This window comes from Erythrolamprus reginae, chromosome Z, assembly GCF_031021105.1.
Source record: "Erythrolamprus reginae isolate rEryReg1 chromosome Z, rEryReg1.hap1, whole genome shotgun sequence".
NCBI lineage: Eukaryota > Metazoa > Chordata > Lepidosauria > Squamata > Dipsadidae > Erythrolamprus > Erythrolamprus reginae.
Genome location: NC_091963.1, coordinates 149,738,076 through 149,765,848, shown reverse-complemented (window position 1 = coordinate 149,765,848; position 27,773 = coordinate 149,738,076). Strand labels below are relative to the sequence as shown.

At 45.8% G+C, this 27,773-nt stretch overlaps 1 protein-coding gene across 7 annotated transcripts in view; it reads left to right on the top strand.

Moving 5' to 3' along the window:
* Positions 1-27,773, top strand: part of CHD3 (chromodomain helicase DNA binding protein 3) — a 129,580-nt gene that overhangs the window by 71,594 nt on the left and 30,213 nt on the right. For all 7 annotated transcript variants that reach the window (XM_070727501.1, XM_070727500.1, XM_070727498.1 and 4 more), the window contains 13 exons: positions 497-634; positions 741-862; positions 7,018-7,191; positions 7,769-7,910; positions 10,014-10,145; positions 12,312-12,429; positions 13,931-14,055; positions 15,461-15,692; positions 16,664-16,830; positions 18,950-19,127; positions 21,786-21,851; positions 23,517-23,602; positions 25,847-25,980. In XM_070727501.1, coding sequence (XP_070583602.1) covers positions 497-634; positions 741-862; positions 7,018-7,191; positions 7,769-7,910; positions 10,014-10,145; positions 12,312-12,429; positions 13,931-14,055; positions 15,461-15,692; positions 16,664-16,830; positions 18,950-19,127; positions 21,786-21,851; positions 23,517-23,602; positions 25,847-25,980 — 1,814 coding nt within the window. The remainder of the gene's footprint in view (positions 1-496; positions 635-740; positions 863-7,017; positions 7,192-7,768; positions 7,911-10,013; positions 10,146-12,311; positions 12,430-13,930; positions 14,056-15,460; positions 15,693-16,663; positions 16,831-18,949; positions 19,128-21,785; positions 21,852-23,516; positions 23,603-25,846; positions 25,981-27,773) is intronic.

Here is a 27,773-nt window from a genome sequence, read left to right as displayed (position 1 = left end):
TTGCTGGTTGGCCATTAGAGGGAGCCAACGATGTTCCTATTGGGGGAGTTTATAAAAGAGAGATTTATATTTGCTGTGTGTATATTTTTGCTGTGTGCGTTAACCTGGTTTGTGAACCATTATTAGGATGTGTATGATATTGGACTGTGTAACTACTATTGTTTATTTGCCTCCCTGTATATAATAATATTGTTCTATTTGGTACCGATTCATTGACTGGTGAACCCACATTGCTACATTTACTCTGCTTAAAGTTTGCTGAAGATTTATTATATTACCTAGACATTCTAACAATGCATATTAAATACCTGTGTTTTACCTGTTAGCTGAGGGGCGGGGTGGTTCGCATGCTCCATTTACTTGTTGTACGCTGCCCACAGTCCGAAAGGTGTCGGTCGGCTCACAAATCTAATCAATTAAATTAAATTGAATTCATCCTAGACAGGTGAGTGAAGCCACTGACGCCCTCTTTTCTCTCCCCCCCCCCCCACCTCAGAGAGAAGCTCAGGTGAAGTTTCATGTCCTCCTGACTTCGTACGAGCTGGTCACTATTGACCAGGCGGCCTTGGCCTCCATCCGGTGGGCCTGCCTTGTGGTCGACGAAGCCCACCGGCTCAAGAACAACCAGTCCAAGGTGAGAATGGCGGTGGCGGTAGCAGGGAGGCAGGGGCTGGGGAGGAAGAAAAGGGGAAAAGCAGTGGCGGTGGTCCCTTAAAATGTCCCTCTGCTCTCGATTTCAGTTCTTCAGGGTGCTCAACGGTTACAAGATTGACCACAAGCTGCTCCTGACGGGGACGCCGTTGCAGAACAACCTGGAGGAGCTGTTCCACCTCCTGAACTTCCTCACACCAGAGAGATTCAAGTAGGCCCCTCCCCTCCCGCTTCTTTTCCCGTTGCTTTCGAACTCGGGACAGGCCCGGACGCCTCCAGACTCGCGGTCTTTCATTTGCTCTCTCCCTTTGCCTTTCAATCTAACATCAAGGATTATTTCGGCTTTTCCTTCTTGGGATCTGGAAACTTTATTTATTTGTTTATTAAATTCATAGGCCGTCCTTCTCCTTGCGGACTCAGGGCGGCTTACAGCAGTGAAAATGTGATAAAAATCTAAAATACTCCGATACATAAATAAGAACAAGTAAAAAAGTTTAAACCCAATGGAACAACACTTTGAGATTTCTCTGCCTTCAAACGAGCCCTTTATCTTCCCCTCTCTTAATTATCGGGCAATGCTGGGAGTTAGATCACGGGTATGGAGGACTTCCCAGTCAGGCCAGGGAATTAACGGAGTAAAAGGGTTGGAGAGGGACCTTGGAGGTCTTCTAGTCCAGTGTTTTTCAACCAGTGTGCCGCGGCACAGTAGTGTGCCGCAAGACATGGTCAGGTGTGCCGTGAAGCTCAGCAAGAGAGAGAGAGAAAGAAAGCAAGAGAGAGAGAGAAAGCAAGAGAAAGAAAGAAAGCAAGAGAGAGAAAGAGAAAGAAAACAAGAGAGAGAGAGAAAGAGAGGCAGGGAAGGAGGGAGATAGAAAGAGAGCAAAAAAGAGAGGAAGGAAGGAAGAGAGAAAGAGGGATGGAGAGAGAGGAAGGAAGAGCGAGAAAGAGGGAGAGAAATAGAGCGAAAGGGAGGAAGATAGAGAGAGATAATTTTTTTTGTCCAAACTTTTTTTAGCCCCCCCCCCCCCGCTCAAGGTGCCTCATTATTTTGTATATGTAAAAAATGTGCCGCAGCTCAAAAAAGGTTGAAAATCACTGTTCTAGTCCAGCCTCCTGCTCAGACAGGAAAAACAATACCAGTCTTTTCTTCAAAACCTCCATTGATGGAGCCCCCACAACCTCTAGTGGCAAGTCATTCCACTGGTTAGTTGTTTCTCGCTCTAGGGAAATTTCCTCCATAGTTTTAAGTGGCTTCTTGTTCTGCCTTCGGGTACTTTGGAAGATCGGTTGACTCCCTTCTTTTTGGGGGCAGCCCCTCAAATGTTCTCTCCCCCTTAGTCCTTCTCTTCATTAGACTAGACCAGGGGTCGGCAGCCTTAAAACACTCAAAGAGCCACAAAGGTCCTCACCGGAAGTCCCCCCCCCCTCCCTCCCCCAAGTCAATTCTGCAGATGACCGGAAGTCCGGTTCCCCCACCATAGAGTCTTCTCTTTTGAAGAAAAGGATTTAGGGGTAATGATTTCTGACAGTCTCAAAATGGGTGAACAGTGCAGTCAGGCGGTAGGGAAAGCAAGTAGGATGCTTGGCTGCATCGCTAGAGGTATAACAAGCAGGAAGAGGGAGATTACGATTCCGCTGTATAGAACGCAGGTGAGACCCCATTGGGAATAATACTGTGTCCAGTTCTGGAGACCTCACCTACAAAAAGATATTGACAAAATTGAACGGGTCCAAAGACGGGCTACAAGGATGGTGGAAGGTCTTAAGCATAAAACGTATCAGGAAAGACTTAATGAACTCAATCTGTATAGTCTGGAGGACAGAAGGGAAAGGGGGGACATGATCGAAACATTTAAATATGTTAAAGGGTTAAACAAGGTTCAGGAGGGAAGTGTTTTTAATAGGAAAGTGAACACAAGAACAAGGGGACACAATCTGAAGTTAGTTGGGGGAAAGATCAAAAGCAACATGAGAAAATATTATTTGACTGAAAGAGTAGTAGATCCTTGGAACAAACTTCCAGCAGACATGGTAGATAAATCCACAGGAACTGAATTTAAACATGCCTGGGATAAACATATATCCATCCTAAAATAATATAAGGGCAGACTAGATGGACCATGAGGTCTTTTTCTGCGTCAGTCTTCTATGTTTCTGTGTTTCTCCCAGCGCAATATCCTTTTTGGATATTCGAGTCTCAACCTCCCTTTGGCATTGTGGCGACCAAAACTGAATGCAGTATTCCAAGTGTGGCCTTACCAAGGCCTTATGTCCACTAGGACTCCAAGATCCCTCTCACAGTTACTACTATTAAGCAATGTACCCCATATACTGTACCTGTGAGTTTGGTTTTTCTTGCGTAAAAATAGAACCTGACTTCTTTCACCATCAAATTTCATTTTGTTAGGTAGCGCCCATTGTTCAGGTTTGTTAAGATCCTTCTGTATTTTGCTCCTATTCATTTATTTATTGTTAGAGTTGAAAGGGACCATGACGGCCATCAAGTTCAACCCCCTGCCCAAGCAGGAACCCTATAGCACACCAGTCAAGTGGCAGTTCAATCTTCTCTTAAAAATGTCCAGAGTGTTGGAGTTCACAATGTCCGCTGGTAGATTGTTCCATTGGTTGATCGCTCTGACCGTCCTCCTTATCTCCATGTTGAATCTCTCCTTGGTCAGCTTCCAGCCGTTCCTCATCCGGCCCTCTGGTGCCCTGGCGAATAAAGTGATCCCCTTCTCTCTGTGACATCCCCTCGTATACCTGTAGACTGCTATCATGTCCGCTCTGGCCCTCCTTTTCTCTAGGCTATCCATGCCCAGTTCCCTCAGTCTCTCTTTGTAAGTCTTGGTTTCCAGTCCCTTAATCATCTTGGTTGCTCTTTTTTGCACCTTCTCCAGAGTTTCAATGTCTCTTTTGAAGTGTGTTGACCAGAACTGAATACAGTACTCCAGGTGTGGTCGGACCAGGGCATGGTAGAGTGGTATTAAGACTTCCCTGGTCTTAGTAGAGTGGTATTAAGACTTCCCTGGTCTTAGTAGAGTGGTATTAAGACTTCCCTATCTTCTGGAGTGTTGGCTATTCTGGCCAGTACTCTTTTCAGCACTCTTTCCAGAATCTCAACATCTGTTTTTATATTGTGGTAACCTTGGAGTTAAAGCCCATGAATCTTAAAAAGTTGCCAAAGTTGGACATTCTTGCATTCTAGAGGAAGCAGGGGTATTCTTGCTGACAAGATACCTTTGCAATACCTGAGGGGTGACCTACAAGAGCCCATCTCTTTGGTTGTGGGTATGTGTGCAATGCAGAGCGGATTTTGGAAAAACTTAACAGTTGTTTTCTCTGCTTCACAAAAGTTTTGTGTCTGGCAAAACGGCTCCCTCTACTGGGCAGACTGGATATTGCCGGAATTCTGGTTTCCCCCTTTTTGTGATGGTCCTTTTGACCCTTTAGGGATGACTCCTCCTGTCCTATAGGGACGCTATGGCTCAGCGGCTAAGGTGCGGAGCTCGTCGATCAGAAAGGTCGGCAGTTCAAATCCCTAGCGCCGCATAACGGAGTGAGCTCCTGTGACTCGTCCCCGTTTCTGCCAACTCAGCGCACGTAAATAATGCAAGTGGGAAAATAGTGGGAAGAGTTCCGTGTGCCTTTGGCATTTAGTCACGATAGCCACATGGCCAAGGAATTGTCTTCGGACAGCGCTGGCTTTTCGGCTTGGAAACGGAGATGAGCACTGCCCCCTAGAGTCGGGAACGACTACGACATACTTTTGTTGGGAGGGTGATGTCTCTGCTTTTTAGTCTGCTGTCTAGATTTGCCTTTGGTTTCCTCCCCAGGAGCAAGTGTCTTTTAATTTCTTGGCTGCAGTCTCCATCTGCTTTATATACTTTATACACAATATTACTAATACTATTTGGAATAGAATAGAATAGAATAGAATAGGATTCTTTATTGGCCAAGGGTGATTGGACACGCAAGGAATTTGTCTTGGTGCACATGCTCTCAGTGTACACAAAAGAAAAAGATAACATTTGTCAAGAGTCATGTGGTACAATACTCAACAATTGTCATAGATATACTTAATCATAATCTTTCAATTTCTAACATTTGTGTATACATTATAATTTATAACACATTCTATTATATATCAGTATGAATAATACAATTTACCCAATTTCTACTTTCTGTCTCTCTCTCTCTTTGTAACTCAGAACAAAATAGCCACCATATTCTATATTTATCCCATCATCTCTTGCCCTTTTTAAAAAATTCAATTCTTTTGGTAAATCTTTCACGCTTCTCCCATGGGATCTTGTTGTTGAACCTCCAAGTAACATGTCCCAAAAAATAATCCTCAAGGAATCCATCTTCTTTCCAAAGTCTATTTATTAGATACACATTAAATTTAGCAAGGGCTAGGTGTAATTCTGACTCTGGACAAGACAGGCCACTACTTGCGGCCTCCACTGAGGACATCTGCAGCATGGTGACCTGGATAACTCCACCACCGTTTATCAGACATTATAAACTTGATTCCTTTGCTCCAGCAGAGGCTTTGCTTGGTAGGAGAGTTCTAATCAGGGTTCATTCCACTTTGGGACCTTGGAGCAGACTTCTTCCCACCCTTGAGACTTACGCTCGGATACATCCCATGCTTGGACTCTTCAAGCAGTGCACAGGAGAATGAACATTGTCTTACCTGAACGTGTCTTCTATGTACACTGCGGGAGAGTCCAATTCACCCTGTGGCTGTTCTGGTCCAAGGTACAAGCCTTGAATTTCCATGTGGCTATCTACAAGTAGCTTCGTAAAACAACTGGGTCAGTGGGGGCCGAGGAGGAAGAATGGCCAGATATTTCTTACTCAGTCCCTGGTTAACAGACAAGAAGTTAACCCATGCTTGAACACTCCCACAACGCACATAGAAGGAACATTTAGGTAAGCCAATGTATTTCATCTGCCCCAATACTTATCTCTTGCTGTTGGGTATGTAGTGCAGGGGTCTCCAATCTTGGTCAATTTAAGACTCATGGAGGACTTCAACTCCCAGAGTTCTTCGGCCAGCCACATCGGGTAACTTCCTTCGTAGATGGTGGGTAATATGTCTTGACTTCAGCAAAGTGAAGGGGAAAAAAAAGACCTAGGGAATTCTGGGAGTTGAAGTCCACAAGTCTTCAACCGGGATCTCCAACCTTGACCACTTAATAATAATAATTTAATAATAATAATTAGATTTGTATGCCGCCCCTCTCCGCAGATTCGGGGCGGCTCACAACAATAATAATAACAATATACAATGTAACAAATCTAATACAGTATTAAAAGAAAGTATTTTAAAAAACCCGTCATTTAAAAAACATACAATACAAGCATACCATACATAAAGTCTATCAGCTTGGGGGAGATGTCTTGAAGACTTGTGGACTTCAACTCCCAGAATTCTCAGCCAATTAACCACCACAACAAAAGAGCACACAACAGATTTAAACTTAATATTAACCGCTGCAAACTTGACTGTAAAAAATATGACTTCAGTAACCGAGTTGTCGAAGCGTGGAACTCATTACCGGACTCCATAGTGTCATCCCCAAACCCCCAACACTTTACCCTTAGATTATCTACGGTTGACCTATCCAGATTCCTAAGAGGTCAGTAAGGGGCGAGTACAAGTGCACTAGAGTGCCTTCCGTCCCCTGTCCTATTCCTCTCCTATATCTCCTATACCTTTCTTCTATTCCTATATCTCTTCTTCTATTCTTTCATTGATATGTTCTATTCCTATAACTTCTATTCTATTCTTTCTTAGATATATTTTACTATGAGTATCTCCTCTATAACCTTCATCATGTATTTTACTATATATATATATATATATACCCACTAAATCCCTCATTGTGTATTGGACTAAATAAATAAAATAAATAAATCGTGTAGGGTAACTTTCTTAATAGTTGGTGGGTATGCAGTAAGCATAATATATCTTGACTTCAGCAAAGTGAAGGGGGGAAAAATTGCTGGGTGAGGAATTCTGGGAATTGAAGTCCACGAGTCTTAAAGTTGTCAAGGTTGGAGACCCTGATGTAGAGCAGCCACCCATAATTCTTCCATCCCTTTCGTTCTCTTTATTTTTTTCTATATTTTATAAACTCTTAAAAGAATAATGTACCTGTTTCCATTTTAAGAATCGTTATTGTCTCTGCCATATCTTTGATCTGTTTGTATCATTTTTCTAAATTTATCTCCACTATTCTTTCCTTGGTACCTTCCGTGCCTTTGTAACTTGGACCGGTCACTCAGTGAACCGTCGTAGGTCGAGGACTTGCCTGTGTTTGGCATTTGATTGTGTGTGTGTGTCTCTCTCTCTCCCAGCAACCTGGAAGGATTCCTGGAGGAATTTGCGGATATCTCCAAGGAGGATCAAATTAAGAAACTCCACGACTTGCTTGGTCCTCACATGTTGCGTCGGCTCAAAGCCGACGTCTTCAAGAACATGCCGGCCAAGACGGAGCTGATCGTTCGGGTGGAGCTCAGCCCCATGCAGAAGTACGGGGCAGTGTTGGTGGAGGGTGGGGGGAGCACAGGAGTCTCGACACCTTTCTATGGGGAATTCATGATTTGGTCTCTGTGGAGATGATGGTCTATAATCTCCAGATTGTCCCAAAGGTCTTTATTTAAATTTTATTTTATTTTACTTTACTTCACTTCACTTTTATTTTATTATTTATTTTATTTTATTTTATTTTTTTTTATTTTATTTTATTTTATTTTATTTTATTATTTTCCCCTTTCAAAAGGCAACTGGTTAGGGCTTTAAAAAAAACCTTATTCGGAGGAAGTATCAATGAAAAAATCCTGCAAGCCGGAAGAAGCTTAGCATCTCATTAAAGCTGGAGGGGGGGGGGGGGGAACGGCTACATTTGGGGTATAAGACGCACCCAAATTTTCAGCCCCTTTTAGAGGGGGAAAAGTGCGTCTTACACTCCGAAAAATACGGTAGTTGTGGGATTTCTCCGCTGCCCCCATAGAGTTATTGTATGCGCTTCTGTGAGTAAGTGGGATTCTTGCATTATTCCCCTTCTTATTCTTTCCCCTTCTAAACCCTCCTTTCCCCCCAAATCAGGAAATATTACAAATACATACTGACTCGCAACTTTGAAGCTCTGAACTCCCGCGGCGGTGGGAACCAGGTCTCCTTGTTGAACATCATGATGGACTTGAAGAAATGCTGCAACCACCCCTACCTCTTCCCCGTCGCTGCCATGGTACATTGACCAGCCCAGCGGGTGCCAGAGCATTGGGGAGCAGCGGGGGGGGGGGGGGAGAGGAGAAGGAGGGAGAGGGAGGGGGAAGCAGGGCTGTTTTGCTATTCTGTCTACTACCCCGCCTATCAAGCCAGTGCAGAAGTTGGGGATAAATTAATGGTTTGCCACACTATCTATAGAAGGCCTGGTGCTTATGGGAACTTGGGAGGGGGGATTTTCAGGAGGGAGCAGGTGCAGCCACCAAGCGTTCTTTCGAGGGGCTCAAGAACATCATTGTCCTCTACTTCTTTCTCTTTCTTTCTTTCTTTCTTTCTTTCTTTCTTTCTTTCCTTCCTTCCTTCTTTCTTTCTTTCCTTCTTTCTTTCTTTCCTTCTTCCCTCCCTCCCTTTCTTTCTTTCTTTCTTTCTTTCCTTTTCTTCCTTTTCATTCTTTCCTTCTTTCTTTCCTTCTTTCTTTCTTTCCTTCTTTCTTTCTTTCCTTCCCTCCCTCCCTCCCTTTCTTTCTTTCCTTTTCTTCCTTTTCTTCTTTCTTTCCTTCTTCCCACCCTCCGTCCCTCTCTCTCTTTCTTTCTTTCCTTTTCTTCCATCCTTTCTTCTTTCTTTCTTTCCTTCTTTCTTTCTTTCTTTCCTTCCCTCCCTCCCTCCCTCTCTTTCTTTCTTTCCTTTTCTTTTTTTTCTTCCTTCCTTCTTTCTTTCTTTCTTTCCTTCTTTCTTTCTTTCCTTCTTCCCTCCCTCCCTCTCTCTCTCTTTCTTCATTTCCCTTCCCCCTCCTCTTCCTCATCCTCCTTCTCCTCCTCCACCACCACCTTCCTCCCCCTTCCCATAAATCATACCCCTTTCAAGTGCTGATGACATTGCCTAGATGGGTCCTGAAATGACTGCAAGAAAACAACCACACTCAAGAGATATACTCCACATTTAATCTCGGATCCTTGGTTGGCAAATCAGCTCCTTCATCCGGTTCCCCAGCCTTTCCCTCCCTCCTCATCCAAAAAACTTAGTACAGTGGTGCCTCTACCTAAGAACGCCTCTACTTATGAACTTTTCTAGATAAGAACCAGGTGTTCCAAGATTTTTTTGCCTCTTCTCAAGAACCATTTTCCACTTACAAACCCGAGCCTCCAAAACTGTAACTGGAAAAGGCAAGAAGAAGCCTTTGTGGGGCCTTTCTAGGAATCTCCTGGGAGGAAACAGGGCCAGAAAAGGTGGGGAGAAGCCTGTGTGGGGCCTCTCTAGGAATCTCCTGGGAAGAAACAGGGCCAGAAAAGGTGGGGAGAAGCCTCTGTGGGGCCTCTCTAGGAATCTCCTAGGAGGAAGCAGGGCCGGAAAAGGTAGGGAGAAGCCTCCGTGGGGCCTCTCTAGGAATCTCCTAGGAGGAAACAGGGCCAGAAAAGGTGGGGAGAAGCCTCTGTGGGGCCTCTCTAGGAATCTCCTGGGAGGAAACAGGGCCAGAAAAGGTGGGGAGAAGCCTTTGTGGGGCCTCTTAAGAATCTCCTAGGAGGAAGCAGGGCCGGAAAAGGTAGGGAGAAGCCTCCGTGGGGCCTCTCTAGGAATCTCCTAGGAGGAAACAGGGCCAGAAAAGGTGGGGAGAAGCCTCTGTGGCGCCTCTAGGAATCTCCTAGGAGGAAACAGGGCCAGAAAAGGTGGGGAGAAGCCTTTGTGGGGCCTCTTAAGAATCTCCTAGGAGGAAGCAGGGCCGGAAAATGTAGGGAGAAGCCTCCGTGGGGCCTCTCTAGGAATCTCCTAGGAGGAAACAGGGCCAGAAAAGGTGGGGAGAAGCCTTTGTGGGGCCTCTTAAGAATCTCCTAGGAGGAAGCAGGGCCGGAAAAGGTAGGGAGAAGCCTCCGTGGGGCCTCTCTAGGAATCTCCTGGGAGGAAACAGGGCCTTGGCCCTTCCTGTGGTTTCCCCAATCGCACGCCTTATTTGCTTTTACATTGATTCCTATGGGAAACTTTTGCTTCTTTTACAAACTTTTCTACTTAAGAACCTGGTCACGGAATGAAATAAGTTTGTAAGTAGAGGTACCACTTTACCTCCCCCCCCATTGCCCCCAATGTTATTTTTCTGCACAAAGAGTGACTGCTGCCTTTTTTGTCCCTGCAGGAATCTCCCAAGCTGCCAAGCGGTGCCTATGAAGGGGGAGCTCTGATCAAGGCCTCTGGGAAACTGATGCTACTGCAGAAGATGCTTAGGAAACTGAAGGAGCAGGGCCACCGGGTGCTTATCTTCTCCCAGGTAAAATGCTGCGTGTGTGTGTGTGTGTGTGTGTGTAATCAGTATTTTTTGGAGTTGGGGTGGTGGTGACAGCTTTGCCAGAAAAATTGATGGGAATAAGGAGGTTGCTGACCATTTCAATAGCTACTTCTGTTCAGTTTTCTCAAAAGACATCTTACAAAATAATACTATAGAGGGATATAGCATTGCTTCCAGCTGTACGGACTCAGCTCCAGTGATCTTAGAAGCCGATGTCTTAGAAGAACTTGAACGATTAAAGATAAATAAGGCAATGGGTCCAGATGGCATCCATCCCAGAGTTCTTAAAGAACTCAGATCTGTCATTGCTACCCCCCTGACTGATTTGTTTAACAAATCCCTGTTAACAGGAGATGTTCCTGAGGATTGGAGAATGGCCAGTGTTGTGCCTATCCACAAGAAGGGCAGTAGAGAAGAAGCTGGTAACTACAGGCCAGTTAGCTTGACATCAGTTGTAGTTAAAATGATGGAGACTCTACTCAAAAACAATAACTTATTGGACCCAAATCAGCATGGCTTTACTGAAGGCAAATCATGTCAGATTAATCTTATTGATTTCTTTGACTATGTCACAAAGGTGTTGGATGAAGGTGGTGCCGTGGATATTGCCTATCTGGACTTCAGCAAAGCCTTTGATACGGTTTCACATAAAGAGCTGATAGATAAATTAGTGAAGATTGGACTTAATCCCTGGATAGTTCAGTGGATTTCAAGCTGGCTGAAGCATAGACATCAGAGAGTTATTGTTAATGGCGAGTATTCTGAGCAGAGACTGGTTACAAGCGATGTGCCACAAGGGTCTGTTCTGGGTCCTATTCTTTTTAATATGTTTGTGAGTGACATAGGGGAAGGTTTGGTAGGGAAGGTTTGCCTATTTGCCGATGACTCTAAAATGTGCAATAGGGTTGATATTCCTGGAGGGGGTCTGTAATATGGTAAATGATTTAGCTTTCCTAGATAAATGGTCAAAGCAATGGAAACTGCAGTTTAATGTTTCCAAATGTAAAATAATGCACTTGGGGAAAAGGAATCCTCAATCTGAGTATTGCATTGGCAGTTCTGTGTTAGCAAAAACTTCAGAAGAGAAGGATTTAGGGGTAGTGATTTCTGACAGTCTCAAAATGGGTGAGCAGTGTGGTCGGGCAGTAGGAAAAGCAAGTAGGATGCTTGGCTGCATAGCTAGAGGTATAACAAGCAGGAAGAGGGAGATTGTGATCCCGCTATATAGAGCGCAGGTGAGACCACATTTGGAATACTGTAATACTGTGTCCAGTTCTGGAGACCTCACCTACAAAAAGATATTGACAAAATTGAACGGGTCCAAAGATGGGCTACAAGAATGGCAGAAGGTCTGAAGCATAAAACGTATCAGGAAAGACTTCATGAACTCCATCTGTATAGTCTGGAGGACGGAAGGAAAAGGGGGGACAGGATCGAAACATTTAAATATGTCAGAGGGTTAAATAAGATCCAGGAGGGAAGTGTTTTTAATAGGAAAGTGAGCACAAGAACAAGGGGACACAATCTGAAGTTAGTTGGGGGAAAGATCAAAAGCAACATGAGAAAATATTATTTTACTGAAAGAGTAGTAGATCCTTGGAACAAACTTCCAGCAGACGTGGTTGGTAAATCCACAGTCACTGAATTTAAACATGCCTGGGATAAACATATATCCATCCTAAGATAAAATACAAAAAATAGTATAAGAGCAGACTAGATGGACTATGAGGTCTTTTTCTGCCATCAGTCTTCTATGTTTCTATGTTTCTATAGCCCAGAGATATGAGTAATGGTTTAGTAATACAATCCAGATACATTGTGTATTAATTATTATTTACTTTGTCAAATGTCTTAGTCAAGAACAGTCCTAGTCATACACAGTTAAATCAGTCAATACGTATACAAAACTATATGTCTTACTTGTTTAGCTTACAAATACATAAACCATCATTTGAACACACGGTTCCTACTACAGCAGTCTCAGAGAACATAACAGAAATAGCATTGAGAATCAGAGAGAGAGAGAAAATCACGCTTCTGGCTCCCTCTTGTGGCCATCTGTAACACTTAACTCTTAAAGCAACAATATTTCAATACATTTAAGCGTACATAGTATTAACAGGGAGGGTGTCTTTTTTCCCCCTCCAGATGACCAAAATGCTGGATCTGCTTGAGGATTTCCTTGACTATGAGGGCTACAAGTATGAACGGATAGATGGCGGTATTACCGGAGCCTTGCGCCAAGAAGCCATAGATAGGTTCAACGGTGAGTACAAAAGTCATTTGTGGTTATTACCCGGGTTTCTCCAAAAATAAGACCGAATCTTATTTTTCTTTTGGGCCCCAAAATAAGTACTAGGGCCACAATGACGAACCTGTGGCACACGTATGCACCTTACGCATGTGCTAGCCAGCTGGTTTTGGGCTTTGGGGGGAAGGCCGTTTCACCGTCCGGAGGCTGCAGGGAAGCTTCACGGAAGCCCCGGATTGCGAAAAACTGCCCAGCGGGCAAAGCAGAAGTTCAGAAAAACAGACTTCCGGTTTGTCCATTGTGCTGTTTTTCACCCTCCGGAGGCTTGAGGGAAGTTTCCTGAAGCCCCGGAGTGTGAAAAACAACACAACAGGCAAACCAGAAGTCTGTTTTTCTGAACTTCCAGTTTGCCCGTTTTTTTACCGTCTCAGGCTTCACTGAGGCCGGGGCGCATGTGCAGGGACTGGGGTGGGGAGGGTGTTATGCACATGTACAGGGGCAGTGCAGGGGGGTGCACATGCGTAGGGGGGAGGAAATGGGTGTGGGCACGTGCACACGTGCTCGTGCACACACACACACACATCTTTTTGGCACATGAACCAAAAAGGTTTACCATCACTGCACTAGGGCTTAATTTTTTTGGGGTGTGTGTGTCTTATTTTTCCCATGTATGGGAGGCCCACTTATTCTACTTGTTCACAGTGGGGCAGGAGGCCGTGTGGTGCAGCTGTGTATGTGGGGGGGTAGGGCTGCCTGTTGCCCCTGCACCAGCTTATCTCAAGGCCTCTGCGGCCAAGCCACCTACAGTCTGAAATCTGCCCCGCAGCCGCAACAGAGCAGGAGGCCGAGTGATGTGCCAAAGCCAGAAGGTGAGGTGGGGGTGGAGCTGGCCCATGATCCCCACATCAGCCTATGCCTCAGAGGCCCCACAGGCAGCCCACCCAACACCTGCCTCACCTCATGGCCGCAACACTGACACATCTGCTTAGTTGCCTGCTCTGTTGTGGCCGCGAGCAAGCAGAAGTGGGCTGGAGGCCACTTGGGCTCCTGATGCACATGGCAGGCATTGTGGCGTGGATGGCCTGACTGAGGGGCCTTGAGGTAAGCCGGCGTGGAGCATGTGGGGTGGCTTGACTCCACCACCCAGCATCACCTCATGGCCGGCGAACAACCAGACAGAATGGACAGGCGGCAGCAGCACAGGTTTTTAAGTAGGGCTTATTTTGGGGATAGGGATTATTATTATTATTATTATTATTATTATTATTATTATTATTATTATTATTATTTATTAGATTTGTATGCCGCCCCTCTCCAAAGGCTTATATTTAGGGAAACAGGGTATATGGAGACAGGAGGTGGGCTTTCTCTTTTGAGACTCCTCTCCCCTTCTTGGTTGTAGCAAGCAAGTAGTTGCCAGCGGCCAGGATTTACCAACAGCATTCCAAATTATTCAATATTTCACCTTTTTTGGGTGTTTCCCCTCTCAGTTATTCACCAAAGCATTCCTTTCCAGCCCCAGGAGCTCAGCAATTCTGCTTCTTACTCTCCACACGAGCCGGTGGTTTAGGGATCAATTTGGCCACAGCAGACACGGTCATCATCTTCGATTCCGACTGGAATCCCCATAATGATATCCAGGCGAGTATCCCTCTATCTAAGCTGTTAGGAAGACACGGCAAAAGTTGAGGAGTGAATCCTTTGGGGGGATAGAAAGTAGGTAGGTAGGTAGTTAGGTAGCTGGATAGGATAGGATAGGATAGGAGGTAGGTAGATAGACAGACAGACAGGATAGGGGTAGGTAGGTAGGTAGGTAGGTAGGTTCATAGATAGATAGATAGATAGATAGACAGACAGACAGATAGGATTGAAAGTAGGTAAGTAGGTAGATAGGATTGAAAGTAGGTAGGTAGGTAGGTAGGTAGATGGATAGGATAGGATAGGATAAGATAGGATAGGAGGTAGGTAGGTAGATAGACAGGATAGGGGTAGGTAGGTAGGTAGGTAGGTACATAGATAGATAGATAGACAGACAGACAGACAGGATTGAAAGTAGGTAGGTAGGTAGGTAGGTAGGTAGGTAGAGATAGATAGACAGACAGACAGACAGATTAGAAAGTAGGTAGGTAGTTAGCTAGGTAGGATAGAAAGTAGATAGGTAAGTAGGTAGGTAGGTAGATAGAGATAGATAGATAGAGAGAGATAGACAGACAGACAGAGACAGGATAGGTAGGTAGGTACGTAGATAGAGATAGGTAGGTAGTTAGGTAGGTAGATAGATAAACAGACAGACAGGATAGAAGGTAGGTAGGTAGATAAAGAAAAGATAGAAAGTAGATAGGTAGGTAGGTAGGTAGATAGCGAGATAGCTAGATAGGATAAAAAGTAGGTAGATAGACAGACAGACAGACAGACAGATAGGATTGAATGTAGGTGGGTGGGTGGGTGGACAGACAGACAGACAGGATAGGTAAGTAGGTACGTAGATAGAGATAGATAGGTAGTTAGGTAGATAGATAGACAGATAGGATAGAAGGTAGGTAGGTAAGTAGGTAAGTAGGTAGGTAGGTAGGTAGGTAGGTAGAGATAGACAGACAGACAGACAGGATAGGAGGTAGGTAGGTAGGTAGAGATAGGTAGGTGGGTAGGTAGGTAGATAGATTGACAGACAGACAGGATAGAAGGTAGACAGACAGACAGACAGACAGACAGATAGATAGATAGGATAGAAAGTAGATAGGTAGATAGGTAGGGAGAGAGAGAGAGAGGAAGAAAGCCAATGGCCTTGCAATCAGATGACCATTAGTCCTAGTCCCACTTTGGGCATGAAAGATGGCTGGTTGACTTTGGGCCAATTAATCTCTCTCAGTCTAGCTCACCTCATAGGGTTGTTGTGGGGGAAAATAGGAGGAAGGAACTACAAGTATGTTCGCCCCATTGAATTATTTGTAAACAATAATAAAGTTGAGTTTAAAACCAGATCCAATACATACATAATAAATGAATAATTTGGAAGTTCTTTTCCTCTCCCCCCCCACCCCCCCAGGCCTTCAGCAGAGCTCATCGGATCGGCCAGGCGAACAAGGTCATGATCTACCGCTTTGTCACACGGGCCTCCGTGGAGGAACGGATCACCCAAGTGGCCAAACGCAAAATGATGCTCACTCACCTAGTTGTCCGTCCGGGACTGGGCTCCAAATCAGGGAGCATGTCCAAGCAAGAGCTGGATGACATCCTCAAATTTGGAACGGAGGAACTCTTCAAAGACGAAAATGAGGGTGAGAGACCGGACCGGGGGTAGGGCATGTGTACTATGCAGGGTGGTCCCTCAAAGCAGGAAATTTAATTGCAGTAATCTAACTGTCTGGGTTCCAAGTAATACATCCATAGCAAGCAAAACTGCAAGAAAGATAGATTCTTCAAAAGAATAGCTTTATTGGATGTAACATTTTGGCACAAATCTGGTGAAAACCGACTGAATTTTTCTGCAGTTTTCACCTAATGAAAAGTATAAGTTTGTCTCACTCAAAACAATTAGTCACATAGTCCAATCAAACCACTATCTGGTTACTTGGTGACCTCCTTCCCCTGACTAGATGAGAGAATCATAATAATAACAACAGAGTTGGAAAGGACCTTGGAGGTCTTCTAGTCCAACCCCCTGCTTAGGCAGGAAACCCTACACCACTTCAGACAAATGGCTATCCAACATCTTCTTAAAAACGTCCAGTGTTGGAGCATTCACAACTTCTGGAGGCAAGCTGTTCCATGGATTAATTGTTCCAAATGACCTTGGTTCTCAAGAGAAAGTATTTTGCTTTGTCTACAATACCCAGCTAATCTCTATTTCCCTCTCCCTCTCCCTCAGCTTTAGTGTGTCAACACTGAAGCAGTCAAAATGGCTTCGATCAGGTCAGCTTCAGGGTGGATGCTAAGCTTGTTGGCCCTTAAGAAATGTTGAAAGACCAAATTGTTTTGAATACAGAGCGTCCTCAACTCACAACCATTTGTGTCTGTTCAGAGTTACAACAGCGTTGAAACAAGGGGATTTACGGTCAGGTTTCACACCTAACGATCGTTGTGGCCTCCTCCTGGTTATGGGATCAAAAATTCGAAGGCTTGGCCACCAGTTCATATTTATGATGGGCGCAGTGTTCTCCCAGGGTCGTGGGATCCCCTCTTGCGACCGGTGTGTTTACTGACCAAATGGCATCAAATTACCTGTGATATTTTATCCATCCTATTCCAGGTGAGAACAAAGAGGAAGACAGCAGCGTTATCCACTATGACAATGAAGCCATTGCCCGGCTCCTGGACCGGAACCAGGATGCCACCGACGATGCTGACGTCCAGAACATGAACGAATACCTCAGCTCCTTCAAGGTGGCGCAGTATGTGGTTCGGGAAGAGGACAAGGTCAGTGGGGCCGTGGCTGTTTCGGGTTTTGTTTTGGAACTGCCATTTGTCAGAAATGGGGTAGGGTCTCCTGCTTGAGCAATAGCGTTAGGGACCTTCTCCAGCCTCACGTATCCCAGTGACTGGTTAGAGCCCACAGTCGGCCTTCCCAGGTCCCATCAGCCAAACAATGCCGTCTGGAGGGGCCCAGGGGAAGGGCCTTCTCTGTGGCAGCTCTGACCCTCTGGAACCAACTCCTGCCCCCACTCTCCTGGCCTTCCGGAAGGCTTTAAAAATTCACCTTTGCCAGCAGCCTTAAGACCATTGAGCTCTTTGCTTTACCCACCTCGGAAGGATGGAAGACTGAGTCAACCTTGAGCCAGTGGTGAGATTTGAACTGCTGAATACAGCGAGCGGTTAGCTGAAATAGCCTGCAGTGCTGCACTCTAGCCATTGCGCCACCACTGCTCTAAAAGGGGTTGGAGTGGTGTGTGGGACATTTCTAAGGGGACTCTGCACTGGGACCACCGTTCCCTGTAGGCTGCGCATGTGAGCGCGCGCGCAGCCCAAAATACCGCCTCGCGTGCCCTTTTCCATGGGCGCGCAGTCCCCATTTTCCATGGGCGCGCAGTCCCCATTTTCCATGGGCGCGCAGTCCCGCGGGGGCGGGGGGCGGGGGCGGGGAGGCGCCGGCAGCAGAAGGGAAGGGAGCCGCAGTCGCCCCTGCCTCCCCATGTTGCCTCCGGCCCCCTCGGCCTTTCGTCACTGCCCCCCGCCCGATCCGCCCCCTCTGCTCCTCCGCCGCCTCCTACCTTTGGGCGCGGCTCCTCCGCACCCGGAACGCACGCCCTGCCCGTCTCAGTCCCTTTGCTGAGAGCACTTTCATCCCGGGCTCTCAGCAAGGGGGTTGCAGGAGAGGTGGGGCAGGTTGCGCACGCTCCCTATCTCCATACCAGGCCACTCGGAACATTCAAAATAAGAAAAACTTTCGCCAGCGAAGGCTTTTCTTATTTTGAATGTTCCGAGTGGCCTGGTATGGAGATAGGGAGCGCGCGCAACCGCGCCCCCCCCGACATTGAATATCACCAGCCTCCGCTGAGAAGAACGGAGAGAGAACGAGAGTGAGTGAGATCAACAGACAGCAAGATAGAGAGAAAGTGAGAAAGAGAGAGAGAGAGAAAGGGGGGAGAGAAAGAGATAGCAAGAGAGAGAACAAGAGAGAGAAAGAGTGTGAGAAAGAAAACAAGAAAGAGTGAGAGAGAGAGAGAAAGCAAGAGAGGGAGAAAGTGAGAAAAAGAAAGAGACCAAGAGGGGGAAAGAGAGAGAAAGAGAAAGAAAGAAAGAAAGAAAGAAAGAAAGAAAGAAAGAGAGAGATGAGAGAGGAAGGAAGAGAGTGTGAGAGAGAGACAGAGAAAGCAAGAGAGAGAGAGAAGAGTGGAAGGAAGAGATAGAGAGAAATGATAGAAAAAAGGGGAGAAAAGAGAAATGAGAAAATGATTGAGGCAGAGAATGACAGGAGAAACAGAGAGAGAAGTGACTTGATTTAAAGCATATGGTAAAAGCACTTAAATAATAACAGAGAAAAAAACCCCAGCCCTCACCTGTTTTTATCAATAGTTATGTTTTTGGTTTTGCTGGTTGATTTAGTTTTAATAGTAATGGATTTTGGTTTTTTTAAATTATTAATTTCTTTTAATAAAAGGGATTTTTTCCTTATTTATTTATTTGTTTGTTTGTTTGTTTGTTTGTTTGTTTGTTTGTTTGTTTGTTTGTTTATTTATTTATTTATTTATTTATTTATTTATTTATTTATTTATTCCGCCCAGTCCCAAAGGGACTGTCGCTCAGACACTATACTTTTCCGCCCACACCGAAAAAAAATTAGAGGGTACATTCACTGGGACACAACAGTAACTTTCTTAATAGATGATGGGGACGCAGCAGACATAATATGTCTTTGACTTTGGCAAATTGAGATTAAAAAACCCCCCAGCTGGCTGGGGAATTCTGGGAGTTGAAGTCCACCCATATTAATGGCACCAAAGATGGAGAAACGTTCCCCTGTGTGTCTTTGTGTGTCCCAATCTCTCTTCTCTCCCTCTCTTTCCTTTTCCCCCTCTCCCTCTCTCTCCACCAACAGATTGAAGAGATTGAACGGGAGATTATTAAGCAGGAAGAAAACGTCGACCCCGATTACTGGGAGAAGCTGCTGAGGCACCACTACGAACAGCAACAGGAGGACCTGGCTCGCAACCTGGGCAAAGGGAAGCGGGTGCGGAAGCAGGTCAACTACAACGATGCTGCCCAAGAGGACCAAGGTCAGTGCTGTGAAACGCCCCGGAACATTAGCTCAACTAAAGCTCACACTGGCTGCAGGTTTTGAGTCCGACACGTATTGCTCAATAACTCATAATCACCCTCTTTTAATGACCCCATAATCCCTTTTTTATTTAATTAATTAATTAATTAATTAATTAATTAATTAGATTTGTATGCCACCCCTCTCTGAAGACTCAGGGCGGCTCACAGCATAATAAAAAACAATATAACATTGCAACAAATCTCATATTAAAAAGAAGATATTTTAAAACCCCAGTAATTAAAACCATGAAACTCATGTATACCAATAGATAAAATATAAAAGCCTTGGGGAAGTGTTTCAGTTCCCCCATGCCTGGCGACAAAGGTGGGTCTTGAGTAATTTGCGAAATACAAGGAGGGTGGGGGCCGTTCTGATCTCCGAGGGGAGTTGATTCAAGAGGGCCGGGGCCGCCACAGAGAAGGCTCTTCCCCTGGGGCCCGCCAAACGACATTGTTTGGTCGATGGGACCCGGAGAAGGCCAATTCTGTGGGACCTTATCGGCCGCTGGGATTTGTGCGGTAGAAGGCAATTCCGGAGGTATTCCAGTCCACTGCCATGTAGAGCTTTAAAGGTCATTACCAACACTTTGAATTGTGACCGGGAACCGATCAGCAGCCAATGCAGGCCACGGAGTGTTGTAGAAACGTGGGCGAATCTGGGAAGCCCCACGATGGCTCTTGCGGCCGCGTTCTGCACGATCTGAAGTTTCCGAACACTTTTCAGAGGTCGCCCCATGTAGAGAGCGTTGCAGTAGTCGAACCTCGAGGTGATGAGGGCACGAGCGACTGTGAGCAGTGACTCCCTGTCCAAATAGGGCTGCAGCTGGTGCACCCTTGCATTGGAGTGAAGCCTTGGGCAACTGAATGGAGCTAGCAGAATTTTTTTAATGGCTGGATCCTCTTCCCTGTCACCAATGCAGCATTTTGTTCGGCAGATCTATTCTTATTGTGTCCAGAGAGAGAGAAATATCTGCCTCTACCTAGGATCAAACTCACAGCCTCCTGATTGTGAGGCGAAGAGCTTCCATCTCTAGGCTGTTGCACCACTTTTTCTTTTCTGGGGTTTTTTCTTTTGGACTTTCTTTTTCTGGGGGGGGGGGGTGTTAGTTTGCTCAAAAACTACACAGTTTAAAAACCAGTAATTTGTGAACAAAGGAGCAGAAGTCAGGTTTCTCAAGATCTCGGAGAAGACGCCTCTCTAGAGCTGTTGGTCCGTATCATGTTAAGGGTCCTTCAGCTTCTGTTTAAGGGGGATTTGGGGGCTGGGTAGTTGTTGTCATTAGTTGTGAAGTTGCATCCGACCCATCACCATCCCATGGACCACGTTCCTCCTGCCCTTCCTGTCCTCTCCCATCCTCCGGAGTCCATTTAACCTCACGCCGACTGCTTCAGTGACTCCAGAGTTAATTTTGAACTTGCTTTGAAAATGTGGAGGATAGCAGGTATTGGACAGTTCCCTTACTAAAGAGACTGCAGCAGGAGTTCTTTCTTCAGAAGGCTTTTACTTCTTCTTAGTATCAGAAACTATTAACTCTATACTCTATTAAAGAATACCTAACCAAACTATTACATTAAATGACTATCACAGACCAACCAAGAATTAGACCATTACTAATCACAAACCACAAGAGACCATACCAAGCCACACCTGTGCAAAGGTGTATTACAATATAATAATAATAATAATAATAATAATAATAATAATAATAATAATTTATTAGATTTGCATGCCGTCCCTATCCGAGGACTCACGTGTTGACCAATCAGGTTGTAGAACAGGTTACATCCTTCTGCTAATGCACCATGACTCAGTGTTCCTCTTACTTTACAATAATTACAGCATTTCAACTGCAACAACACAAGAGCACGCAACAGATTCAAACTTAATATTAACTGCTCCAAACTTGACTGTAAAAAATATGATTTCAACAATCGAGTTATCGAAGCATGGAACTCATTACCAGACTCAATTGTGTCAACCCCTAACCCCCAACATTTCTCCCTTAGACTCTCCACGATTGACCTCTCCAGGTTCCTAAGAGGCCAGTAAGGGGCGTACATAAGTGCACTGGTGTGCCTTTCGTCCCCTGTCCAATTGTCTTTCCTTTCTTTCACCTATCTTATATATTTTCTTTCTTTCATATATCCTCTCCTCTAAGTTCACTTTTACCCTTATATATATTACTACATGTCTATTTTTCTTCCTATGTATTTGTGTATTGGACAAATGAATGAATGAATGAATGAATAAATAAATAAATAAAATTTCCACTGTACTCTGAATATTGTCTCAGGTTTTAAATCCTGTCACCTTCCTCCTGGCCTTCCTGTCTTCCACTGTCCTGTGGAAGGAAATGGAATGAGGATGCTCACCTCTAACCTTCACTGCTGACCGCTAGCACTGTTCATTCGCTTCCGTTAGTTTCCCACTACACGATAGGAATACCAACTTCCCCCATGAACAATCCCCGTGAGAGCTACATTGCCTTGTAACTCTACTTTCTAGATGACCCTCGTATTATCCCCAAATTCCCTCATCTTGTATCGCTTGCAAACTGGCGTTCTGTGGTGGGTTTTTTTTTTTTTTAATTCTCCTTTTCTGTATTTGTTTTCAGACAATCAGTCTGAATACTCCGTCGGCTCCGAAGAGGAGGATGAAGATTTTGATGAGAGACCAGAAGGTATGAGGTGCTGTATGTCTGTGGAGGCCTTCTTTAAGGGTCTAGGTATCTGATCTAGAAGGCTCCCTTCCTTTTATGGCAGTGGTTCTCAACCTAGGGGTTGGGACCCCTTTGGGGGTCGAATAACCATTTAACATGAGTCACCTAAGACCACATGGGAAAAGAAAAAAATTCCCCTGGTGTTAGGAACTAAAGCTTCTATTCTGGCTCCTTGGAACACATTTTTACAATCTGACCTATCAGGCATTTACAGTGGGGGTGTCCTTTTGACCTTCCTGCCAATCAGCTTAAAGCTCTGTTGGGAGAATTGGCGCTAGACTTATGGTTGGGGGTCACCACAACAGGAGGAACTGTATTAAAGGGCCGCGGCATTAGAAAGGTTGAGAACCACTGTTTTACAGCCTTTGATTTGTGCAGAATGAAATCTGCCAAAAATACTGGCAGCTTCGGGGGGCTCCTTTCCTCAGCGGTTCAGTTGGTTACCTCCAGGCAGCTGCACCAACTTTTTCTTTCCCGGTGGCGGCTCCGGCGGCTTCCCTTCATCACGTGACATTCCCGACGCTGCTGCTGCTCCTCGAAGGGAAGCCGCCGCCATTGCCGCCGCCGGGAAAGAAAAAGTTGGTGCAGCTGCTTGGACGTAACAAATTGAACTGCTGAGGAAAGGAGCCCCCCGAAGCTGCCAGTATTGCAGCCAGCCCTACCCTTCCTGCAGCTTGGAGCAGTTAGACGGTAGAGACTGGGAGGCTGTTAAGAGGGCGGCCAGGAGGGGCGTGTCAGATCCCGACTCCCATTCCCTCTCACCCCGTCCCCTCAGATCTTGTGGCAGCTGCTTTGCAAAGCTGCCCTGGTCGCACATTTCGGATAGTAAACAAAATTTTCTGTTCAGTATCCGAATTTTTGTTCGGATACCGAAGCAAATTTTTGCAGAAAATTTTGTTCGGTATCCGAAATGTACGAAAACCAAGGCGTTCGAGAACCAAGGTACCACTGTATATAGAGAGAGAACTAGCAGCCGAAGAGTCTCTCTCTCTCTTAAATCCTTCTGCAGTCCTGAAATCCTGGTTCTTGAGGGCATTTGTGAGTACCTGTCAATGCCAAGAACTATTTACTTGAATTTATTACCTTGTGGTGGACACTTTTTTTGAACTGTGCTGATAACAGTGAACTTTTGGCAGTTGGACTGACATTCCTATGATTCGATTGCTGTTTCCAGTACGTTTCTTTGTAAACAGACAAATACACATAAGTGACTTTGCTTTCGAGTCTTCATTGGGGATCAATTACTGCTAATTAACTGGGCTGGACAGAACAGAAGGGCGAGGGGTTTGATTCTGTCTTTATATATACACCTGAGATTGTTGTCTATCACGGCAGTCAGCTTTCCTTGTTTTCTGGGGGAATCCAGCTGTTCTCGTCATCACTTTGGGTGACTCGCTTTGCTGTCCGTGGTTTCAATGACTGTCGGGCGTTGGGGTAAACCAGCGTCAGGAGACTTGACCATGTGTGAAGGGTGAACAATGGCAACTGGAGGGAGTTTTGTTGTTCGCTTGAGGCTTGGCCATCTCCTTTGTGGGAAAAGGGGTGTGTGTGTGTGATTTTGTGGGCATATTCCCAAGTGCCTGAAATACTTGCTTTTCTTTTTTCCGCCCTCTGCAAATAATCCAGGTCGCAGGCAGTCCAGGAGGCAGCTTCGTAATGAGAAGGACAAGCCCCTCCCGCCACTTCTGGCACGAGTTGGGGGGAACATTGAGGTGAGATTCAAAGGGATGCAGTGGGAGTGGGGAGGGGGAGAGGGTTAGTTAACTATCCCTGTCTACAAGAATGTGGAATGCCCTCTGTGGATACAGGATGAAAACCTTCATTCCTGGTCAAAGGTAACCCACTTCTTTTATTAGTTTAAGGAAATAATTATTCGTTTAGGCTTCCCTTCACCTAAGGTGGTCAAGACCCCATCTGTGTATGTAAGGTAAAAGTGACTTGCTTATTTAGTTATTCAATTTTTATGCCGCCCTTCACCTTAGACTCAGGGCGGCTTACAACATGTTAGCAATAGCACTTTTGAACAGAGCCAGCCTATGGCCCCCACAATCTGGGTCCTCATTTTACCCACCTCGGAAGTCAACCTTGAGCCGGTAATGAGACTTGAACCACTGACCTATAGCTCTACAGTCAGCTTCAGTGGCCTGCAGTACTGCACTCTACCTGCTGCGCCACCCCGGCTCTCTCTGTCTTATTCAGCTCTTCTATTATTCTAGCTAAGAGCAAAAGGTTAAACTATACTCCCCTGCTTGCTTCGTATGAACTTTCTGTATGCTGTTACTGGTTAGCTACCTTTGGACCGTCAATCACTGTGATTACATACACAAGGATTTTGTTCTAAAAAATAAACTGCAAGCCCAAGAAAGGCAGAGCTTCCAATCAGAAGCTGCTCATCACCCCAGAGAGATATTTCCAGCCTGGACAAAACATTGTTCTAGAAGTCATGTCTCCATGTCAGTAATATGAGCCAGGGTGGCGCAGCAGGTAGAGTGCTGTACTGCAGGCCACTGAAGCTGCCTTGTAGATCTGAAGGTCAGCAGTTCAAGTCTCATCAGAGGCTCAAGTTTCAAGATTTATTGGATTTATATGCCGCCCCTCTCCGAAAACTCAGGGTGGCTAACAACAATCATGAAAATATACAATAAAATCCAATACTAAAAGCAAATTAAAACCCCTTAACATATAAAAACCAAACATACATACAAACATACCATGTGTACAGTTGAAACGGCCTAGGGGGAGAAAAAAGTCTTAATTCCCCCATGCCTGGCGGCAGAGGTGAGTCTTAAGTAGCTTATGAAAGGCAAGGAGGGTGGGGGCAATTCTAATCTCTGGGGGGAGTTGGTTCCAGAGGGCCGGGGCCGCCACAGAGAAGGCTCTTCTCCTGGGTCCCGCCAAGCAGCATTGTTTAGTTGACGGGACCCGGAGAAGGCCCACTCTGTGGGACCTAACTGGCCGCTGGGATTCGTGCGGCAGAAGGCGGTCCCTGAGATAATCTGGTCCGGTGAAATGAAGGGCTTTATAGGTCATAACCAACACTTTGAATTGTGACCGGAAACTGATTGGCAACCAATGCAGACTGCGGAGTGTTGGTGTGACATGGGCATAATTAGGGAAGCCCATGACTGCTCTCGCAGCTGCATTCTGCACGATCTGAAGTTTCCGAACACTTTTCAAAGATAGCCCCATGTAGAGAGTGTTACAGTAGTCGAGCCTCGAGGTGATGAGGGCATGAGTGACTTTGAGCAGTGACTCCCGGTCCAAATAGGGTCGCAACTGATGCACCAGGCTCAAGGTTGATTCAGCCTTCCATCCTTCCAAGGTGGGTCAAATGAGGACCCGGATTGTGAGGGCCATAGGCTGGCTCTGTTAAGAAGTGCTATTGCTAACATGTTGTAAGCCGCCCTGAGTCTAAGGAGAAGGGCGGCATAAAAATCGAATGAATGAATGAATGAATGAATAAATAAATTTCTACAGGGAGGGTGTGGGCGGAGAGAAGAGAGAGAGTGGGGGGGGAAAGAGAAGGAGAGGGAGGGAGAAGAGAGGGGAGAAGAGACGGGAGAGAGAGAAAAAGGGGAGGAGAGAAGGAGAGGAGAAGGGAGAGGGATGAGATGGAAAGGAGAGGGGAGAAGTTACAAAAGAAAGAGAAAGGGGGGAGGGAGAGGAGGAGAGAAGAGAGAAAGGGGAGAGAAGGAGAGAGGGACAGGAGAAGGGAGGAGAAAAAAGAGGGGAGGAGAGAAGAGAGAAAGAGAGAAGAGAAGAGGGGAGAAAAGACGAGGAGAGAAGAGGAAAGAGACTATCATAACTTGAAAATCTCAGTTGTGAGAGACCCCCAGGGAGCTTTGTCAGAGCTTTGGGTTTCTTGCCAAATCACCAGTCCTAATGTGAAGACGCCGCTGGGCTCTGTGGGAGGTTGGTGGGCCTGACCTCTGTCCGGGCGCTGCTTCTTCCTCCAGGTGCTGGGCTTCAACACCCGCCAGCGCAAGGCCTTCCTGAATGCGGTCATGCGCTGGGGCATGCCTCCCCAGGATGCCTTCACTTCCCAGTGGCTGGTTCGGGATCTGCGAGGCAAGACGGAGAAGGAATTCAAGTAGGTGCCTCTCGTTTCGGGATTCGGGTCTTACAAGTGGGCGTGGGGGTGGGGAGGGGAAAACCCCCTAAGTGAGACACGGAATTTTTTCCCTTTAAAAAAGATTATTAAAAAGAAATAAGTTCTTTTTGGCTTCTGCGACCTGAATTCATCCTTCCATTTATAAGCATGGGAAAATTGGCAAGGATTTTTGGGGAGGCTGCGCCAAGCGTCACCATGTTCGCTGTACAGAATCCGCACTCTGTTTGAAAAACACTTCCAGGAAGGAGCAGTCTCTCTGACTCATCCCAGTTTTGAAACATCTATTGGGAAGGATTTCTGGATAGAAACCTAGAAGACTGACGGCAGAAAAAGACCTCCTGGTCCATCTAGTCTGCCCTTATACTATTTCCTGTATTTTATCTTACAATGGATATATGTTTATCCCAGGCATGTTTACATTCAGTGACTGTGGATTCTTCCTTCCTTCCTTCCTTCCTTCCTTCCTTCCTTCCTTCCTTCCTTCCTTCCTTCCTTCCTTCCTTCCTTCCTCATTCATAGAAACATAGAAGTCTGATGGCAGACTTCTACTACTCTTTCTCAATCTGTATAGTCTGGAGGACAGAAGGAAAAGGGGGGACATGATCGAAACATTTAAATATGTGAAAGGATTAAATAAGGTCCAGGAGGGAAGTGTTTTTAATAGGAAAGTGAACACAAGAACAAGGGGACACAATCTGAGGTCAGTTGGGGGAAAGATCAGAAGCCACGTGAGAAAATATTATTTTATTGAAAGAGGAGTAGATCCTTGGAACAAACTTCCAGCAGACGTGGTTGGGAAATCCACAGTAACTGAATTTAAAGATGCCTGGGATAAAATACAGGAAAATAGTATAAGGGCAGACTAGATGGACCATGAGGTCTTTTTCTGCCGTCAGACTTCTATGTTTCTATGTTTCTAAGATGGGACCACAACTCACAGTCCCGCATGTTTCTAACCTGGTGCTGCCACCATGAGACCAAACCCAACGCTTTGTTTGCCAAGTGATGATGATTCTTACTCATCTGACACCCTCTTCCAGCACCTTCCTGTCTGTATTTTCCTGGAGAGCAGCACTAAGGGACAACCCGCTCTCCCTCAAGCAGACACAGAGCAAGGGAAGGCTGTGGCCGCGCGCATCGGCAAGTCTAAGGCGTGACTTCCGCCGAGCTGGCCCACAGCTACAGAGCCTGTGGCTCTCTTGGTGAAGATGCACAAAGACAACCTGATGGCAAACGGGTGGGTTGGTAAGCTCCGGAAGCACTGGGTAGAGGGGCAGTATTAGTTTTTAGGATCCGTAGTTAGGAGTGTCCACTCCCTGCTCCTAGAACAGTCGGTCTCTCTCAGCTATAGCAACTGTAGGAGGTGTGGATTCCCCAACCATCATGGCAACCTTAAGATATGTGGACTTCAACTCCCATAATTCCCCAACCATCATATGTGGACTTCATCTCCCATAATTCCCTAACCATCATTCAATTCAATTCAATTTATTAGATTTGTACGCCGCCCCTCTCCGAAGACTCATGATATGTAGATTTCAGCTCCCAGAATTCCTTCTGCCGCATGAATCCCAGTGACGGGTCAGATCCCACAGAGTCGGCCTTCTCCAGGTCCCGTCAACCAGACAATGTCGTTGGGTGGGGTCTAGGGGAAGAGCCTTCTCTGTGGGGACCCCGGCCCTCTTTAATCAGCTCCCCCCAGAGATTTGCATTGCCCCCACCCTCCTCGCCTTCCGTAAAAGTTTAGAGACCTATTTTTGCTGCCAGGCTTG